Consider the following 15,182-nt stretch of genomic DNA (forward strand, 5'->3'; position numbering starts at 1 on the left):
CGCCCGGACGCGGGGCCCGCGGCGCTGAGATCCGCCGCTTCTCGCTGGTTCGGCCTCCTTTCCCGCGCTCTTCCGTGTCTTCCGCAGCGTTTGGGCCCCCGCCCAGTTCATTGCTGATGCCACCGATGTTTCCACAAAACCTCATCTTGCAGATTTGCCATTTTGGGGCACTATTCCAGTGCTATTCCTCCTGCCCTCTCCTTTCGATTGCCCAGATGAAGAAGCACGGCAGTCAGGTGGCAAAATTTTCGTGATTATTGAATCTGGTTGATAGGTGCATGTATGTTCTATGCACTGCTTTCTCTAATTTTGTGTATGCTTGACATTTTTCATATTAAAAGAAGCGACAGCGACAGCAGCCACAGCCCGCCCAGAACAGCCCTCACTGGGTCCTCCCCTTCAGGCTCAGTGCGAGCAGCTTTCCCAGCGGCTGAGAGTGATCATTGCGGCCGCCTACCTGGCCTCTACCAGTTAACTGATTTCCTATTTTGACTTAAGTGTTGCAACACCTACTTCTTCCCTTGAAAAACCCACAAGCAGTTTGTAGAAAATGTGAAAATACATCTTCAGAGAAAACCATGCAGATCAGGGTACTTTCTTTGTAGCAAAACCACAAAAATACTAGAAAAAAGTCTTAAAAAGCTTCGATAACAGAAACCCCCAAAGTCAATATGTGCATAGATTTTAAAAAATTGGAAAGTGTAAAAGAAAATAAAACTTCAATAAAAAAATGAAGAGAGTCCAGAAACAATGCCAATGATGGCAGCCACTGGAGGGGCAGTGGGGTTGAGGGGAGGGAGCATCCTGGGTCAGGGGCCCTTCCAATTCTGCCCTGAAGAAAAGACGGGCTCCCCTCAGGAGAGAACAGGACATCGTTGTGCTCTTTTAATGCGGTATATTATCACGGGACACATAAAAGTCTGGGAGGCTGAAAAACAAAACTGACTCAATCACAACATATCAGTGAAGGAAAAGTAATTTAGAGATTAAATCTAAAATGAGGAATGTTAACAAGTAAATTATAATTTAAGAGGAAATTATCAGTGTCAAAAGACATTGTGTAAGTTCATTTTGCGGAGTAGGAAGCCGAACTCGGGAAAGTGAAGTGATTTGCTCAAGGTCACTTGATCTGAACGTTGGCGCCTGGATTTGACTCCTTCGATTCTCCACAACGTTTTGTTTTTCTACCCTTTTTTTTTTTTTTAAGAAATGACAATCCAAAATTTATATATATACAATTCTAGTTTAAACTTACAGACTTGATGATGATGCCCCATTGAATCTCATTTTCCACTGTTCACCAATGATACCCTGTGCTCTATGTAAATTACTGTCGTATGGGGAAAAACCACCTTAAAGTCATCTTGAAAATCATTTTGTCTGACTATTACAAGTAAAAACAATGTTTTTCACTCTTTCCTTAAATATGGATTTTAACCTATATACGTAGAATAGAAAATAAGACATTTTTAAAAGGAAAATGTTTGGTTATTTATTGATGACTGAAATGATCAGGACTTGGTTTCTGCTGAAGGGGTCTAAGTGTGATCCATGTGTTGAAAGCGTGCCTCAAACCCTCCAGTCCCTTGGCTCTTTGCGGCAAGTGGTTTTTTTCTTTTTAAGATAATTAACTTTGGCCTAGACTGCATCACGGGAACTTAATATTTGTTATGTGAGACCTCACACCTAAAGCTTTCGTTTTTTTTTACATATGGGTAATTTTCCGTCTTGCATCTACTACGAACAAGGAGATGTTCAATACATAATTATTATTTGAATCATTACTCCTGAAGGATTAGGGACTAATGCGGAGAAAGGACCTAAACCAATTATTTTAACAAAGATGATGTGGTATAAAGAACTGTCTTTGAAAGATACAGAACTATGAGATAGCTGTTTTTCTTAAAGACCTTCACCTATTTCTACATTTATGTTTATGTCTGTCTTGTTTCTTTTTTTCTTTCTTTCTTTCTTTTCTTCTTCTCCTCCTCCTCCTCCTTCTTCTTTTTTTTAAGGATGTCGAAGAATCACAAAACCACACCGGCGAGCCTCTCGGAGATGACTACAAAAAGATGGGGACACTTTTTGGTGAACTGAACAAAAGCCTCATCAACATGGGCTTCTCGAGGATGTATTTTGGAGAACGAACTGTGGAGCCCGTGATAGTCATTTTCTTCTGGCTTATGCTGTGGTTTCTTGGCCTGCAAGCCCTTGGACTAGTAGCCGTCCTTTGCCTTGTCATTATTTATGTGCAACAATGAAATGTGGCCCATGAGCTGTTTGCATTTGGTAGCCATATATGTAATCGGCAAAGTTACATATTTCACTACATGAAAGCTGAAAAGTTTGCCTTTTTTCAAATTGTGTGCTATTTTGTAATAAAATTTATAAGTGGATGTTGTTTAAAATTGAACTCAACTCTTGATCATAACAGGGTTGAATACACATTTTGTAGTTTATGCAAAACTTATTTTACTACCGTGATCTGTGCCCACTTTTAAACACCCCTATTCCCATGCCAAATCTTAAGTACAACCATCAAAAAGTGAGCAGGGAAAATAACAGGATATGGAATTCAAATCAGGCAATATAGGTCTTGTAAATAGCCCCAATAAAACATTTTAGAAGAAAAAGGATGAAACAGGGAGCCAAAAATAAATTTTAATTGGAGAATTGCTCCTCGCCCACCCTCAGCAAATTTGGGAAATAATTTGGATTTCTATCAGCCCTGCTCAGCCTTAATCTATGTAAATGATAATTACTATACACGATGTAAATATTTTGTTGGAAATCAGAACAGCAAGCACATCTGAAGATTGAAAGGGATTTATTTATCACTGGAGAAACTTCCCAAGTGAAATGTAACTTTTATGATTTGGCTTGGGCCTGGAATCACTTTAGTATATCATTTGAAGTTTTAGACATTTTGGGTGCTAATTACTTTCTGTGGCCAGGTCCATAGTTGGCTGACCCCCATGGCGATGCAATATTCTTTTGTATCTAACAAGTTGCATATTTTTTCCTAGAGAGAGATTTTAAGTGTATTTTTTTTCCCAGAAATTTAAATTTTATAGTTCTTTTATAGCAATTATTCTAAGATTTTAAAAATCCATTTCTTATCTTGGCATAATTTTTTTCCCCAAGAAACTTGATTTACCTGAAATACTTTACCATTCTTTTAAGAAAAGCAAGTGAACGCATTTTCTTTGATCTCTGTATGAGAAAGCACACTATGGCAGTGGAAAGGCAAACGCTCACGTTTGGGACTTAACAGCCAGTCGTGAGAGTAACCTTCTACGGCTGAAGCCAGGGCAGTGTTTGGGCAGCCATGTTATTAATGTGTCTTGATTCAGCACTTTGGGGGTTTTATATGGAAATAAGTATTTCTTTAAATACACTTTGAACATGGAAAATGGCTTACTGATATTTTGAATTTTGCTAGAGAACTTAAAATCTTTACGCTTGCATCTCAGAAACTTTCTATATAGACAAAGGAGAGGTAGTTGAGACAATTATCTAGAAAGTCAAGTTAAATCAGAGGAAAATGAGGCATTTTAATCTTTGGCAGGGCAGTAACTAAAGCATATAAAATGTTTACTGTTCCACTTTGTAAAGTTTTTACCCGATCCTGTTTTAAAAATGTATTATTCTACAAGCTGTCAGTGTCTTCCATTCTGCAGCAAAAAACTGATTTTAAAAAATGTAAAATGTTCAACTTAGATTTCTAAAATCAGTTAATCCTGAACAAAAATGCCAGAGGGCACTGAAAAGTATTGTGCATTTGTATAAATGCAGACCGTTTAAAGTTTTACTTAAAAAAAGACTTTGTACCATATCATTGTGTTTTTATTGGGTTTGCAATATTTTTATAGTAACCTTTATGATCTCAGCATAAGTGCATGTCATTTCAAAAGGTGTCTTCATTTGTGCACAGTAGAATTTCAAGGTTTTTAATAGAAGTCATGAGATTTTGTATATCCGCATTAAATACTTAAAAGTACATTCTTTTCTAATGCTATTGGGAATTTTAATTTCCCTTTAGAATGTAAAAAAGATATAATGTGCATAATAACAGCTCTGGTTCCACCAGTGCATAGTGTTGAAAATATTTTTAAAGTAAGTTTTGATAGTGATTATTTAGCACTCCGTCGCACCGTGCACCTGCACTGCTGATAGGGTGCATACTAAATCGCATACAGAGACAAGACATCCGCCGTTATTCTTCCGTTATGTATTATTGGTTAGAGCAGCATACTATCAAATTGTCTCCTTTGACTGGGAAAAAACTTTGCTTATTCGATGGAAGTGAAATATTTTCTTTCATGAAATACATTAGAATGCAGATTATGCTGCTATACCCTAAAACAAAAAGAAACTGGTAACTTCATTGGTCCGTATTGTAAGAAATTAGATTTAAAATGATTCTCAATCATTTCAGTCTCAGAAACAAACCAATTTTAGACACTTACTGCTTATAAATAAAGATATAAAAGTTACAAACTATGTTATTAGATTCTTAATGTAACTATCACTCATACCAGCAGCCCTCTGCTGAAAACGAAAAAGGTCAAGATCTATGAATGAACTGCCTACAGATGAATAAATCCATTTTCCTTAAAGTAAAAGCTCAGTATATTGTAGAATTCAGTCCTCTCGTGTCTTAAGCTGTCATACAGAAGGCATTGTCCCATGCCTGGCCACCAGTCAGATCATTCTGGGTCTAGCAGTGTGCTCGTGCTGGCTAGCCTGAGCCAACTGTGGACATGTTGTCTCCACCCCGCCCTTGGTGACATCGAGTCAGTAGCTTGCAGTTGCCTTGAGGGGAGTGTTTGCATTGTAAAAATTGGCAAACACAGCAGATCTGAGCTCCTTTTCCCTGGCAAGCCAGTTACATTTATCAACTCACCACTGATAGGCCTCTGTAGAGGCCACAACCCCATTTCTGCTCCTACAGATGTAAGAGGAGATGCTGAGGCAAATCCCCATCGACCTGCCCAAAACTGGGTGTGGATCTCCAAGTGACAGTAGTAGACCAGGATCGTCTTCTGACCAACCTCTCTGTTAAAGCACATGTTTTAATCAGAGCAAAGCTCTCTGAGCTGTCACTGAGCTGCAAACCCAGTAAAGACTGTCCGGATGTCGGGGAAAAGGAGACAGTTACAGAGCCGGGGGAGAGGGTTACGGCGAGAGTCGGGGGCCGGGGCGAAGCTAGCTCGGCGCAGGCACAGCTGGGCACTGAGCAGCCAGGGCTGTGTGGGCGGCTTAGAGTTATACCTTAACCTATTTTACAAGTATTGATGGATTTCTGGCTATTTAAAATGTTTTCATCGCCAATTTACGGCTTTACAAGGTGAAGGAAAAGGAGAGAAATTAGACTTTCATACCTGTTAGTACTGGCCAAGGAGACCAATCATGGTTTCGAGATTATTGCTGGATTCGGGGTGCCCAGCCCTTAGCTGTTGGTATTCCTGGGGTTCCTTCCAACAGCCCGATCTCATCACAGCACATCACCGTGCGGTGTCACCACTGCCATGGCGTTAGTGGCTTTCCATATGAGCCACGCTGCAGGCTGCTTCTCCAGCCCAGCACTGACCAGGACACCAGATCCGCACATCCCGCTGCTTGCCCAGCACGTGTGCTTGCTTTCCCCTACCCCCTGAAATTCAGTGTCCAAAGAAAAGACAGAGCACCCTTCCCCCAAACCTTCTCCTTATGTTTCCAATCTCAGCAGATGACCTAGTCCTGTCCTGTCCGGCCCACATGTACCTGATCACCAGGTCCTGTCTTTGCCCTTCCCACTCTCTGCACTTACGGCCTCACTAACTTCGTCCCCACCAGCCTCCTCTCAGACTTTGGTCTCCCTCCCTTCATTTTTCTACTTTATAGTCAGAATAATCTTTCTAAAACATGACTCTGACCTTGGCCTAAATTTTTTTGGTGGCTTCCTGATGCCATTACGATAACGTCCTTACTCCTTCATAGGTCTACGAGGCCTTCCTGAATGAACGAGCCCCTCAGGGCCTCAGCAGACAAGACAAACCGTCTCGGGAGTGTCTTGGGGGCTGGATAGGTCCAAGCCCCCAAGTGGTCAAGTCTGTGCTTTCTGCCCCATTTCCCTAGTTCCAAAGCAGTTTGAATCTTCAAACTTTTGGAGCATGTTTAAAAGAACAATTTCAATGACAGAGCAGAACTCGTTTGGAAAAAAACCTTTACTCCCTCTCCACCCCCGATACGCTAGTGCAACTGACTCGTGACTTGGAGATTTGGCCCCAGTCACGACTTCCTTGTTTGCCTTTAGCACAAAAGAACCAGCAGCCAGATTCGGTGATTCAGTAGGCTCTTAAAAAGGGCTTTCTCCAGTCTCCAGGACATTTGGAGGCCCTTAAGAGGCATTTTAGGCTGCTACTTTATCTCTGGAACATTAGGAGTGGGCATGATCAAGCAAAACAATGGCCCCGAGCCCATTACACACCAAAACTAGAACAGTGTTTGGTGTGATTTCTCCCTTTGGTTACAGGAAAATATTAGAACAATGTATAAACAAATTTTCAGATAAAATGATCTCTTTATGTCAGATCTGAATTTAAGACTTGGTTCTGCCATTTACTAATCATACAATTTGTGTAACTCATACCCCAGACCCTCATCTCTAAAACCGGGTCATCGTTAGGCCTGAGCATGTCATTGCATGTGTTACTTCAGTGCCTTATATGTAGCAAGCTTTCACTAAACGCTAGTTGTTATAATTAAGTATAAACATTCACACTTTAGAGAGGACATTCTTCACGATCCATGGGAAGCTCATACACTGAGAGCCTTAAAATATATGATTATTTCCTTGTTGCCAAAAGATAAATACAAGGAAATTCAATTACGACGCCGTGATTCCCAATTCCTTGACTGAAATCTTTGTGAAGTCTCATTAATTTCATCTATTAGTGTTTCGTGAATCAAAATGATCATAAAAACAAGGAACGAAGGACCTAACAAGCTGAACAGGAACGTGCTCTGTGCAGCCACGTCGCACAGAGGAGCGTGATGTCCCGGGGCGCTCCTTCACCTTGGCAGACAAGTGCAGAGCCACGCTCGCCAGCGCGTGCACAGTTCTGCTCTGGATCTGAGCAATTTGCAAAATGAAGTTGATTGTGAAAATACTTTTCTAAGTTTTACTCCATTGTATAGGCCAAGAGTATTATGTTATGTGTGTAAAATCACAAACAGTATCTTGCTTTGATTCCAGAGTAAAATTTCAGACTAATCTGTTGGTTTATGTTGCATGATGTTATGTTTTCAACACGTACTAAAAATGTTACACCAAAATAAATATAGTCATTCACCAGTGCTCTCACGTAAAACAACACCACACGTGCCAGTACACGTGGATACGTTCTGTATACAGGCAGATTCTACAAGCCAGTAAAGATCATCAGTGTGTAGTGATTAAAAGAATATTATTAATACCTTCATAAAGTCTTACCTTTTAATCTGTGAAAACATGCTAAAACGTATTATGATCTTAGTTAATCTTTATTATAGCAAGTCTTCAATTACACTGCTCCATCCTGGGGTCCTCTTTCATATTCCTTTTCTTTCCACTCGTTCTCTCTACCTGAAAAGTGAAAGTTTGTCACATCAGCTGTTGACCGTACGAGCTGGAATGATAGGCTACGGTGTATCTTTAGTGCCATCTCCTAGTGCATTTCAAAACTGGTTCTCACACATTTTCCTTCGCCGTCAGTTTTGTGTTCAGATATTTTTATAAGATGCACAGATAGAGCTGATGTTGGCAAAACCAGCTCTCCTCGGGCATTTCTCCCTTTTGCACCCTTTGAGACCCATTTCTTAAAAGCGCCATACCTGGCTGTCAGTCACAGCTGGCTCCATCCTGATGGACGTGCCTTACGACTTCCCTCCCCTACTTGTCACTGACACCCAAGTCGATGAGGCGGGCTTTTTCCCACCAGTCTGGCTCGCAAGAGCCTTCGCTAACAAAGCAGACATTATTTTTGCAACGCGAAAAGATTTAGACACAGAAAGACCTAAACTTTAATGCTCGTTTTAATTATAGGTGCTTTACTGATGTCACTTATAAGTGCGAGGTGCTACTGCTTCATCTCTGCCACATTAAGACAAACTGCCAGTCACACTGGCCGTCGAGCAACTGAGTCACTGCTCTCCATCAGTGACTGTAAGAAATGTTCCTACCAGGAGAGACGGCACTAGCAGGTCCCCAAAGGACAGCCAGACTGCGTTTCCCTGTCGCCGTCACCAGCTGGCAGGGATCTGTCCGCCCGTCCGACTCCTCTGTGTCCTCGAATGTCCACTGCTCTCCGGGTTCCACCAGGGCGTCGTCCCCAGAAGAGCCGTGTTTAGTCCGCAGAGGAGGCCTCGGGGCTGGGCGGGGCTTCTTAGATCTGCCGTGTAGTCGTAGCAAGACTGAAATGGAACAGCGGACGCCATCTGCTGCCAACTTTGTAATGGAAATACGGAGCAAGGAACGTCAGTATGAACTCAGGTTACCCGACTAGAGATACAGGTAAATAACTACGGAAGTTCGTATAGACGCGTGTAGGTCCCAGGGGTCAGCTGAAAGGGTTCGGGCCACGCCGCCGCCAAGTACGCCGCGTTGGTGCGTCGATTTTATTTCCTTTCAGCTGTTGGCCCTCGTAAAACAGCAAACGCAGGGAGAGGCCTTCTCTGGACTCCTCTCATCTGCCTAAGGACAGATGCTCCAAAAGGAACTCGGTGGACACAAGTCCCTTCGCTGGGACTCTCATCGACCAGGACGTTGACTCGCATCGCAGGCGAGGAGACAAGAAGTCGATGCCACACCCAGACAGATGTCACGAGTCCTCACGCCTCCCATCTGTTCTTCTAGGAGCCCATTCATCTCCTAAAAATCGTGCAGTCGCCCAGATTGCCTGCTCCCCACCCCCTGGCCCCGTTAGGGTGGTACGTAAGTACTCAGACCTCACTGACTTGGGGGGAGGGTATTCGCTTTTTCCCGTCGCGCTCCTGTACATGTAATATTAAATTTTAATGAATGCGCGCACCATCTTTCCTCTTAATCTATTACCACTTTATGTCGTAGGCCTAGCTGTGGAGACTGGAAGAGCAGAGGGAAAATATTTCTTCCCTCACAGTATGCACTCATGTATTTCCAAGGTGAGGAAATCTGGAAGCAGCGATGCCCAGCTGTAGCGGCACACCATACGTAAGGAAGGGGACGCAGGCTCCCTGGAGAAATGGCTGATTCTAGGGCTGGCAGGGAACACTCTGGATGCATGCGGGACATCTCGTAGTTCTAGTAAGTAAGAAGTGCAAAAATCACACAACACACACACACACACACACACACACACACACACACACACACACACAGTATAAGGGCCAACTTGAAGCTCCCGGTGACCCAAGCAGGAACAAACTCGAGCAAGAGGACGTGTAAAGTAGTACTGGATTGTAACTCAAAGTATAAAGTAAATATCCATGAGTTCATCCCAGTATAAACAAACGATTCCCTAAATTAATGGAGAATAGATAAATCATGCAGAGAAGAGCTCCAAACAATGTGCACAGCGCTGCCCCTCAGGACAGTGGAGGCGGCTCCCCGCCCCGTGAGTGGGCTTCTCCTCTCGAAAGAGACCCGTGTGGACGAGACCGGGGAAGCCTCTGTGCGGTGGGAAAGCTGGGCAATCACTGCTTCAGCCAGGGTGTCAAGGCCACCGTCGTCAGGCATAAGTCATGTTGACAGCATGTACCCTCGACGGGATAGGGTGACAATGTCACTTTACATCTGTGGTCTTCCTCTCAAGAAGCTATAACTCCAGGCTGATTGTGGGGGAAACATCGGATAAACCCAAGTCGAGTCTCATTCTACAGAACATTTATAACTGGTGCTCCTCAGAACTGCCACGGTGATCAAAAACAAGGCAAGTCTGAGAAACTTTCCCAGACAAGAGGAGGCTGAGGAGACATGACGAGGAAATGACACGTGGTGCCACAGACAGGGTTCTGGAACAGAGAACAGAATTAGGGAAAACTAAGGAATTCTGCATAAAATATGGACTCTAATAAAAATGCATCAGTGCTGTTCATTGGTTGTGCACATGTCCTGCACCGTAACCGCAAAGGTAAGTGAGGCATCGATAAGAGACCCTGGCCGCAGGGCTCTGGGTACAATCCTCGCAACCTTTCCACAAATCTGAAACTATTCCACAGCTAAAATTTATTTTTTTAAGTAATTAAACAAATTCCACCAGCACACTTAATTATGTCAGTAACTACATATGATCCCCTTTACTATAAATGTAGTGATTTGTGCTGTCAGACCACGTGAGTTTCCAATGGCTTCTTTTTCTAACCCTGCTTTCTTGTAATGATTTTATAGCAGCCATACAAAGTTTGCAAGAACTCACTCTTCTCTGACAAATTATGGACCTGTAACTTTCCATGTAAGTCTTTGATTACTGTTTAATGATTTTCCAGGGGGATGGGGAAAGAATAAGAATCTAAATGTCCTAATGCAAAGCGGTTCGCTCACACGCGGGAGGGTCTTTGGGAGTCATACGGATGCCTGGACTTCTGGAGGTCCCTGCAGGTGTGGCTGTGCCTGCGAAGCGCCCCGGAGGTGGGCAGGCTATGCCGGCTCACGGGTCCCGAAATGCCCACGGCTGCTGCGTGTTCTGTCAGGACACACCAAACTAGGACACCACCAGCCACCCACCCCCCGCTCCCCAAAGAGTGGTCTTGGTCTCGGATGCAGTCCACCCATGAGAGGTTTCTAGGCTGGAAATACCTTTCAAAGTCTTTACAGGGTGGCTTTCTGGGTCAATATCTATGTGCAGGGGTGGGTCCTGCAGCCTCCGGTCACACTGTGCCACCACGGGCCGCCTTCTACCTGCGTGTGGCCAGAGGCCTCCTCAGGGGAGTAACTGGTGTCTGGCACCCTCTGGAGCAAAGGCGTTCGGAGCTTCGAGAGCTGCTGCTGGCAGCGACACCTGCTTCCTTCCTGCTGACACATCCTCTGGTTTATGACAATTTGAAAGCATTTCTACCTGAATATCTCCAGTATTGTCTCTCTCGTTTTCCTGACCGGTGGCTGCTCCACCTGCCCAGTGACAGCCATGGAGAATAACTCCATCGAGCGGGTGACAGAACAGACAGGAAAGAATCCAGTCTGCAGTTCGCCCTGACCCTTGGCCTCTCAGGTCAGTTTGAGCTAACTCTGGAAGAGGTGACGCATTACCAGATGAGGTTTAAGAAACATCTTGACTCTGATGACGTTAAATTTAAATTAATGTGGTTATATTTACATATTAAGTGTATGTATTATATTTATGTATTTTTGTAGACACTTTCCAGGAGATACAGTAAGCTGTTAATAGTGGAGCTCTCTGAGTGGTGCCATATTTTTATTTGAGTATTTTTGCTTAATTTTCTACAATGCTGTACATGTACGCTAATAATAAAAGGTTATTGTTTTTAATCTATTAATTTATACATCAGTGCATTAAATTTCTCTATCTTCTGCCTTTTCCATGCCTAGCAGAAAAGCGGCTTTTTTTGAAGGAAAATCTATTTAATTAAATAGAAAAGGTGCTGCAAAAATACATACTAAGAAAATTGATAAACTGAGTTCTATTAATAAATAAAACATGTTGCAAAGTTTTCCATGAGGTGTTGGCCCTCGAGATGGAAATTTCCAGAATATTTTCAGTTGCCACTATAAAACCTGCATGAGTGGCTGGGCCTGAGCACAGCTGGGAAAGCCTGGCGAGGTGCACATGACAAAAGGAAAGAAAGAATAAGGCTCGGGTGCAGGGCTCTGTGGGGGCTCCGCGCCCTCCAACATCTAACTGGCTCAGGGACGTGAGCTTAATGTCGGGGAAGGTCGGTCACAACAGTGACAACTATTTTATTTTTTATTTTCTTTTATTTTTTTTAAATGCCAGTTTATTATTTTTTTCAGACTATATATACATAAGTTTTTAAAACATTTTATTTTTTTATTTTCCCTGTCCCCCCTCCCTTCTGGTAACCACTAGTCCATTGTCCATGTCCATGAGTCTCTGTCTGTTTGTCCTGTTCATTTGTTGCTTTTAGGTTTATATCCCACATATGTGATATCATGTGATTTTCGACCTTTTCTGTTTGGCTTATTTCGCTTAGTATGATTATCTCAAGGTCCATCCATGTCGTTGCAAATGGCAGTATTTCATCTCTTCTTATGTCTGCGTGATATTCCATTGTATATATGTATCACAGCTTCTTCATCCAATCCTCTATCACAGGACACTTCGGTTGCTTCCATGTCCTGGCCACTGTGACTAATGCTGCTATGAACATCGGTGTGCAAATCTTTTCGGATATGGGTTTTCAATTCTTTGGAGTAAATGCCTAGCAGAGGCATTGCTGGATCATATGGTAGGTCAACTCAGCTTTCTGAGGAACCGCCCTACCGCTTTCCACAGTGGCTGTACCAAGCTGCAGTCCCAGCAGTGTATGAGGGTTCCTATCTCTCCACATCCCCTCCAACTCTTATTATTGCTTGTCCTGTTGATTATAGCCAGTGAAAACTATTTTAATTGAGAACCTTTTATCGCTGGCAATTACTTTGAACCTAACTTTTATACAGCTATGTGTTCAACTGTGCATACCTGGGATCACTAATGAAAGCTTAAATTCTGGAAACTCTGAAAACATTTTCCAGAAAGTTCCCTATCTCTGCTGCTCTTCCACCTCCGCACCACGGACGGCCAGGAAGCAGAGGGATAACCCCAAACCAAGGCCAAGTCAAGCCTTCGAGTGTCCCCTTCTAGAGCAGCCCTGTTCAGCCCTCAGGTCCGCAATAATGCCTATTTTAATCTAACTAAATTGAATTTATAGCAGATCCGAAATTCTTAATTCTCAAGTTCGAATCCATTCCTCCGTGGTAACCCGGAGTTTGCAGACCTGCTCGGTAAGGCTTCGCTGCGTTCTGGATAGCCTGGGAACTAGGGATAGGGGCTGAAAGAAGATAATGCAGCCAGCTCGCAAGTGATTTGCAGCTGTCTCTCCATCAAGCATCATCACTGCTTTCCTTGTTTTCTTCCATGTGAACTTGTGCACAACTTGTTAAAACACTGCAAAAGTAAAAACAAAACAAAATAAACAAACAAAATAAAACCTCAGAAGTGGATTTTTAGAAGAATACTTAAATCCAGTCAATAAAGCCTCATATCGAATCCCACTTTCCTACGATATAATTGTGAACCAAAAGGAAAATATTCTCAGGTACAAAGAAACTTTGAGGGAGAATTAATAATGGCAGTTCAATCTTAGAAAACCCCAGAGATTGAAAGAAATAGTAAAAGATCCTATGTGTACATTCACTCTAAACTGATACTTCTTAAAGCTGAACCTAAGACTTAAAAAATCATTCATGGAAGAAAGAAAGAAAAAAATCAGTTAAACGTATTCCTAATCTTTGGAGACTAAAATCTAAGGTAAATACTGTTTTACATGTGACAAAACCTGGGGCTACTTACATACTAAATAATCTTGTATCCAGTCGTTACCTTTTAGAAATCTTGTCACATGTGATTTTTGCTGTAATAGGGGAGAGTTTGAATAAAGGAGATGAAGAGGATGATGTTGCTCAAAAGAACAAGTGAAAGAATCAGGAATTAGAAAAACTAACAAAGGAAAAGCCAGAAAAACTAGTAAATCTGTGGGAGTCAGAAGGTGCCACGTCATTTTAAACGAAGAAAACCAGGTGCTGATAATGAATTCAATCCCATTCAAAAAGGAAAAAAGGCCCGTTGACTTGATTTTGTTTGGCCAGCAGGTGGCAGCTCCTACTACCTATGTAAGGGGCATGTTCCAGTGTTCCAGCACCGCCTCAGGTAGGCTATCCTGAGAACTGGACCTAGGCTCTCATTTCAACAACAACAAAAATGCCAAAATTGTATTCCAGTCGCTTCTCCACATAGTACTAAAGTAGGAATTTTTCCAAGTAGCTATAAGTCTAGGAAAAATAAAAAACAACTATCATCCAGAGAGCATAATAGAAGCAAGATAGCAAATATATGTATCTTCCTTACAAAAAAAATTATCGGTTATTCCTTGAACTGCTTGGAACTGTGTCTCATTTTGCTTTGTTTTGTTGTTTTGCAGGTTTTGAACTGTCACAACTCATCGATATACTCTGGGCCAGATCATGGAATGCCACTGGGCAGATAGGACAGCACTATACTCATTGTATTTAAAATGTTAAATATGCACAAAGACCTCTGTGTATTTTTTCCAGTAAGTATCAGAAAGGTATATTGGAAGGCTCCAATTACATGCATCAATTCTAGTGTCTATGCATGGTTTATGTCTGTGCCACCTTTTTTCTTTTAGTTGGTCTATGTCCAAGTTTAACGTGGGCTTCTTTTAGGCAAAATGTAGTTGGGTGTGGATTCTGTAAGCAGTGGAGCGATGCCTGCAATCGCCGTGGGCTATCACGCATTGAGTGCACTTATTCATGGTCGAACTGAAGCCCACACTCGGCATCCGTCTCTTCCCGCAGCACTGGGCCGTCGTTGCTGATCCCTGACGGGAGCTCCCGGTGGGGAGGGGGCTCTCGCTTCCCTTTGCCCACCCTGAGCCTTAGGCAGGCGCAGTGCCAGCGCTTGGGTGTCCGCTGTCCCCGTGCCTGTCTCTCCCGGGTCCAGGAACTGCTCTCGGGAGTCGCGGGCTGCGGGGGGCTTTCCGCACCCCCGCCCCGCAGCGGCCCGCTGCCCTCCTCTAGCTCAGTGCAGAGGGGTTTCCCGTGCTCTCCGCGCGGCCGGCTTCTGCTTCTACCCCTCCCTCGGCAGCACCGTCCCCGTGCCGGGTCTGCGGTGGGCTTCTCGCCCTCCTCCAGCCGCAGGTGGTTTCTGCATCTGACCGCCTGTGAGGTACTAACTAGATCTCTACCTGGGCCCTGGGGATTCAAAGGTTTCCTGCCCCTCCCTCAGAGGTTTGTAGCTTTTGCTTCGTATGTGAGAAAAGTCTAGAAAGTGGACAGATTTTCACGCGTGTGTGCCGCCAAGGGGCATGCTGGCAGATTTCCCCTCCTGCACCCCTTCTTTCAGGACAATGGAAAACAACAAATGAGGGAGGACTCGGTCGTCCTGAAGCCTAAGTGGCCAGGTCGCCCGCCCTCAGCCTTCATG

General features: G+C 43.4%; 1 protein-coding gene across 1 annotated transcript in view; it reads left to right on the plus strand.

The window, feature by feature from the left end:
* FAM241A (family with sequence similarity 241 member A) overlaps positions 1–4,501 on the plus strand; it is a 19,030-nt gene extending 14,529 nt beyond the window's left edge. Inside the window, exon 2 of the mRNA XM_023520865.1 lies at positions 2,016–4,501. Within this exon, the coding sequence (XP_023376633.1) occupies positions 2,016–2,261 (246 nt within the window). The 3' untranslated portion in view covers positions 2,262–4,501. The remainder of the gene's footprint in view (positions 1–2,015) is intronic.
* Positions 4,502–15,182: the final 10,681 nt, after the last annotated feature.

The sequence above is a fragment of the Pteropus vampyrus genome, unplaced genomic scaffold (genome assembly GCF_000151845.1).
Source record: "Pteropus vampyrus isolate Shadow unplaced genomic scaffold, Pvam_2.0 Scaffold282, whole genome shotgun sequence".
In the NCBI taxonomy this organism is placed as follows: Eukaryota; Metazoa; Chordata; class Mammalia; order Chiroptera; family Pteropodidae; genus Pteropus; species Pteropus vampyrus.